Here is a 6000-nt window from a genome sequence, read left to right on the forward strand (position 1 = left end):
AGCCAGAGAGAGAAAGAGACTGCCCAGAAGGGGGCAAGAGAGTGGAAGGAGGGACTCGACACTATGGGAGGTGCAAAACTGGAATTAGAACCCAGATTCTAAAACCACTAGACCATACTGCCTCTTAGCAATGCCTGATGGTTTACCTTAGTAGGCTATTCTCACCACCTCTTTGGGTGAAGGTCAGCTGGCTGTGCATTGTGGAGAACTCAGATTCTTCCTTTGCTACCTTTCCCAGCTTGGCTTTTAGTGTTGGGTTCAATAGAACAGTAGGGAGGAGCTTAAGAGCATCTCCGAGTCCCCTTTCTATAGAAGCCCTGGCCCAGTAGTAGCTCACATCTGGGCTTGAAATAATTAAGTACAGGCATCTGGGTTTTGTGGAGGAAAGCCCAGCTTGTAGAATCCCCAGGCCCAGGGATCCAAAGGGAAGCCCACTTGAGAGTTGTATCACTCTTCACAGGGAGAGCTCAGTTGGGATACATACCAGTTTTGGGATGGGTCCCAATTTCCATACATACCTGGGCTAGTGGCAAGGGGAAGGGAGGGGAGAGAAACCCCAAGCACTTTAGGGATTTGGATATAGTGCCTAGCTCTATAAAGCACTCAATAAAATATTTGCTGAAAGAAGATGTTGAATTAGTGAGCCACGTCTAAGGTTTTAAAGAAATGTGGGTAAATCTAGAGGTTGAGGCTGGTATGCAGCCTTCCTCTACTAATTCCTTGCCCTTTGCATTGACTCAAACAAAATACACCCAAGAAACCAGGGTTCTTTTGTCAATTTCTACCTCACATTCCTCTCCTCTCCTCCATATCCCTGAACCTGCCAAGAAGTCGACAAGAGCTTACAACTGCAGTGGACTAAGATGAGACCAGACAGAAGTGTATTATAAATATACCATCTCTGAGTCCAGTGGTTCCCCACCACCAATACACATTTTACCCAACCTCTCCCTGGACTCCCGAGCCCACCTCACCTGAAGAGCCGGGGTTCGAGGATATGCTCGGGCCCCAAAGCCATGCCTGGGAGAAACTCATAGCACAAGCCATTTTGGAAGGTACAATAGAGTTTGGGTGCACAGCCATGGGCCCGAAGGAGCTGGAAGTTCCTGACCTCATTCTCCCGGTCCACCAGAAGCTCTGTGCGCTCCCCATAGACACGGACCAGCACTGCGTCCCTCATGTCATCTTCCACAAAGCAGGCCACCAGCTTGTTAGTGATCCCATCAGTGAAGCGCTATACAATTAAGGAAAGGGGGGAGGGGAGCTGAGGGGGATGGGAGGAGAAGGGCTGCTGGATTTTCCAGCCCCATATCCCCATTCAGAGTTCCACTGGAGTCACTGTTAATTTATGTGCTAATGGGAATAGAGTCTATATCGACATTGCTATTTCAAATTTTCCAAAAGATTCAGGATTTGGTCAGTATGGGTATTCCCTCCAATTGATATGAATTGTATCCTCTCCCTGCTTTAGTAGTCATTAAATTGTTTGTTTTGTTTTGTTTTTTGAGGTGCTGTGGCCAAAATGTTCCATTCCCTGGTGGTCAACCTTTTTTCTCTATTGAGCCTTTCTTAGCTTAGCTAGGACAGCCCTCAGACAATAGACAATGGCCCATGATGGGTCTCATATTTGGAAGCCTTCTCAGCTTAGGAGAACCTGACAGAGCTTGTTTCCTGCTGTCATAGCCTTTGAGAACCCAGAGTCACCTTCAGGCCATGATGAGGGGTCAGAGTAGGACTTCTGTGGAGACTAATTACTATAACTCTCCCAGAGGTCCCAAAAAATCCATTGGGTATTTCCTTCCCTCCAAAGCCCTCTCCACTTTTCCCCAACCCAATCAGTGTCTCTTTGCTTTTTCTTCCAGTGCCCCAGCTGTGACAGGCAACTATGGCTGAGCTTATAAAAATGGCAGACTGGCCACTTTATCTTCAGTGATAGTTGATTCTTCCACACAGCTTAGGTCTCAGGATGGAGAGAGTTTTTGGGTGCTGTAGAGGTTAGGCCCTTACTCTTCTCCCTTATCTGCAACTGAATTTCCTCCTTCAAGTTAGCTCAAAGACAAATAGGGAGCAAAGTAGGGAGAGGGAGAAAAGAGGAACCCCTTCAGACAGGGGTCTCTCTCAACTAGGCCTAAAAGAATGCTAGCCTTGAACTCAGAAGTTTTGCGTTCAAATCCCAGCCCTGACACTTATTGGTTATATGATATTAACCTGAGTGTGTCACTTTTCTTATCTGTAAAATGGAGAAAATATGTGTACTACCTACCTCGTAAGGTTGATGGAGGGAATCTCAGGGTCAGCCTTAAAGTGCTATAGAATACTATTATTACCCTTTACTCAGCTGGTTGTCTGAAGCAGGGAGCAATGTCATCGGAATATCAATGAGACACCTGCACGTTGTCTTAGGTGGAGAGAAGGCAATTATTCCCAAGGTTGCACAGATGGCCCACAGGGACTGATCTCACCAAGATTATGAAGGGGGAAGTAAGACACACAGAATAGCACAGAATTTAGGTACACTTCATTGAATAAGAATATTTAGAGTTAGAAGAAACCTAAGAGATCATGGCAACTTACTCATTTTACAGAAGAGGAAACAGGCTCAGAGACATTGTTATTGGCCTAAGGCCACATAGTTAATGGTAGAGTTAGGGCTAGAAGAACCCAACCAGGTCAACTGTTCTTTCTACTACATGTATATTGCCTATTTCCTCTAAATGAGTCCTCCCTTGTACATATCAAATGTGCAGGGACACACAGAAGTTCTCCCCATTGTGAAATGTCACTTTTTATAGTCCACCTTGGACCTTCTTCGCAGCTTCCAATCGTTGGTCAATGTTTCAACATAACCACTGGAACAGTGTCCTACAATCCTATGAAACAAGTCAGAGGGACTCAGCCTTTAATATTCCTACAGGGAAGATGAAACATTCTCTTCTCAACAAGCAGACCCTCAAGTGGAATGGGGTGTATGTATCCTGGTGATGCCCTTTCCTGGAGAAAAGATATGTCGGCTAAAGAGTCAGTATAGTTCTACCTGGGTAGGAGTCATTATATGCTCTGTTGGGGGCTATGGTTGACTCCTCTACCCACCTTCCACTCCTTGATCAATGTTCTCACATAACCACTGGTACAGAGTGTTCGGCCATTCTTATGAAAGAAGTCGGAGGGACGCAGTCTTTAACATTCCTCTTAAGGAAGACTGGATGTTCTCCTCTCAATGAGCAGGCCCTGGGGTGTAATGGGGTGTGTGCACACAGGTGATGTCTTTTTTTCTGGAGAAAAGATGTGTCAGCTGGAGAATCTTGGGTAAGAGACATCCTATACCCTGTTGGGGGCTCCTCCCTATACCTTCCACTCCTCTCCTTGCATGTGACTTTGCTTACAAGTCAGAAGGTTGGTGAAGCGAACCTAATCTTAGGGAGACCGTGTCTCTTGCCCAGGGGGTACAGCTAGGAATCTCTACTGCTGGTTACAAGGCAAGAACCCCGGGACTATGGTCTTTGGATGGCAAAGACTATGGGTTTAGGGAGTGCAATTGGGGTTCCCAAAAAGAAGTTAGCCCTCTATATCCGGTATATATAACAGGTACACCAGATACCATCGAGTAAGGGTGGCATCCCCAGGCAGTGGAACCCTCTCCTACAGAGCATGGCAGAAACAAGCAAGAGGGGGCGTGGTGTGTGTGTATGTGTGCGTGTGCGAGAGAGAGAGAGAGAGAGAGAGAGAGAGAGAGAGAGAGAGAGAGAGTGAAATTGGAGCGAACCCTGTATTTCCTCTGTCCCCCAACCAAAATGAAAAAAAAAAAATCAACCACCTCCCACTCCATGCCTCCTGCAGAGAAGCTCTCGAGTAGCTCCGACACACACAGGCAGCAGCATCCCCGCCTCCTCTCCGGATCAGCCCCCAGTCCCCTCTCCAGCCTCTTCATCCCCAGAAACGTGTTGCTTCTCCCTCCCCGGGTGGCTTGGGGAGTGGGGGGGGGGGGGCGGAAGAAAGGGGTTGGGGGACTCCACCCCACCCCCGACCCTCTCGGATTCGCTCTGCCCCTCCACCGCCCAGCCTGCACCTTCCTTCGCCCGCGTACCTTGGTCTTAACTTGCTCGGGCTTCCAGTGCGGGCGCAGCTCCTGGATGAGCCGGAGGGCTCCGGGAAGGATGTGATTTTGGTCCACTGCAGTATTGAAGTACTGGACCGCAGATATCCTCCGGGGCCCTGGCAGCTCCCAGCTGGCTCCGCTGGCCCCCGACTGCGCCGCTGTCTTCTCCTCCATGCCCCATGTGCACTGTGGGCAAGATCTTTGCCTCTTCAGGTAAAATAGGGAGCCGGGCAGAGGAGGAGAAGGGCGAACAGCCATTCCCAGCAGCCCCACCCCCTCGGAGCCCGAGGAGCGAACGCTAGCCCTTGTGGGGGGGGCCAGCGAGGGAGTGGGAGTGGTAGAGGAGGAGCCAGGAGAAGTCCATGACTCACGAGCGAGCTTCCCCTGAGCAATCTCCTTTTTCCCAGCTGGACAACTGGGAGCCGGAGTGGAACGCTCGGTCCGGGTGGGATTGTGACATCACGAGCCGGAGGCATGGGCCGGGGACCAGGGGCCAGGGGGAGTGAAGTCGAGGAAGCGCCCGCCCCCGCTGCCAGAAGAAAGCTGCCGTGATGGTGGATGGTCTCACTGGGTTTGCAGCGGGCTTCTAGCAGCAGAAACCTGGAGCTCAGGGAGGAGGAGTGAGTCCCCCTCCCTCCGCTTCCTCCCCCGGCTCCCCTTACGCCCCCCTAGAGGGTTGGTCAGGTTGGGGGAGGGGCATGCACTGTCCGGCCTTCTCCGCCCCACCCCCGCTCCACCTCCTCCCTCCTCTCCCCGCCCCTCCCCGCGGAGGGTCCCCTGATTCCAAGAATTCTCCGGCCTTGCCTGGATTCCCATGTTTTGGCCCTGCAGGGGGGAGTTACTTCTCTACTTGGGGAGGACTGGTCCTGGCTCCCTCCGTGTAAATCCCGGGCAGCTTCAGCATCTAGCTGCCGGGGCGCGGATAGTAGAACGAAGCCGGGGGACTCCTGGGCCAGGGCGGGAGAATGAGCTTCCGGCTGGCAGTCAGGTCAGCTTAAACTTGCCCTGCAGATTTCTGCCCAAGAATGAGTCCCTTTCCTAGGGGAAACTTCACTCTGAACTTCTTGAACCCAGTATGAGTGCCACTCCCCCCCTCAACCTTAGACATCCTCCTCTCCTTTTCTAGCCCGCCTGGCAGAGTCATCGCACCTCCAAAGCCATGCCCAAAGCTTCCTGCCTTAGAACCCCTTGCCACTCCACAGTCTTTAGTTAAAGTGATGGGGAGTGGGAGGGGGGAAAGGAATATTTAAAAACAAACAACCAACCAAAAAACCCCATTACAAAACAGAAAACCCTAACTCAAGCTTTGTAGCCACCAGAGATGAAGGGACAGGGGGCATTTCACTTTCTACTTGGGAGTGACCGCTGATCTGGAGCTAATCTTCCTAATCACTTCCTGGGAGGGCGTGTGCCAGCCTGACTTGGAGTGAAGCTGGCTGTGGCAGACCTTGGAGATGCTGCTGCTCCTCTGGGGGTCTGGAGCTAAGCGGTGGAAGCACTCACTGTTATCTTCACTGACCTTACTGTTCTCCCATAACCACCTGATGACTGACAAGGCCTGAAGCTACAGTGGGAGGGGAACAAGATGGCAACTTGTATCCTCTCTGTTGACCCCATGCTGTTGCCACTCTTGGTCTTTGTTCAAGAAGCTTTCCACTGAGTTTTAGCTAATTTTAACCAATTTAAATCTAATCCAAATCTCCAGCAGTGACCTTTGCTCTAAACCTCCAGTCCTGAATGCCCAAGTGGCCACAGGACATGTAAGCCTCCACCTCCCACCCAAACCTCAGTTCAATTTAGCCTGATTTCCTGATGAATATCAAGCCACTGGACCCAGATGTCTCTGGAGAAGAAAATGAGGCTGGTGACCTTGCACAATCCTCCCTCATTCAAATCCAAGTCAA

At 50.7% G+C, this 6000-nt stretch overlaps 1 protein-coding gene across 2 annotated transcripts in view; it reads right to left on the bottom strand.

The window, feature by feature from the left end:
• Nucleotides 1-4765, bottom strand: part of ETNK2 (ethanolamine kinase 2) — a 30384-nt gene extending 25619 nt beyond the window's left edge. For both annotated transcript variants that reach the window (XM_069074645.1, XM_069074646.1), the window contains exons 1-2: nt 4085-4765; nt 975-1234 (exon numbers count right to left, since the gene is read on the bottom strand). In XM_069074645.1, coding sequence (XP_068930746.1) covers nt 975-1234; nt 4085-4354 — 530 coding nt within the window. In that variant the 5' untranslated portion in view covers nt 4355-4765. The remainder of the gene's footprint in view (nt 1-974; nt 1235-4084) is intronic.
• Between the last annotated feature and the right edge of the window lie 1235 nt (nt 4766-6000).

The sequence above is a fragment of the Petaurus breviceps genome, unplaced genomic scaffold (assembly GCF_028583685.1).
Source record: "Petaurus breviceps papuanus isolate PSGF00001 unplaced genomic scaffold, PetGlider_PUasm1.0 90895, whole genome shotgun sequence".
In the NCBI taxonomy this organism is placed as follows: Eukaryota; Metazoa; Chordata; class Mammalia; order Diprotodontia; family Petauridae; genus Petaurus; species Petaurus breviceps.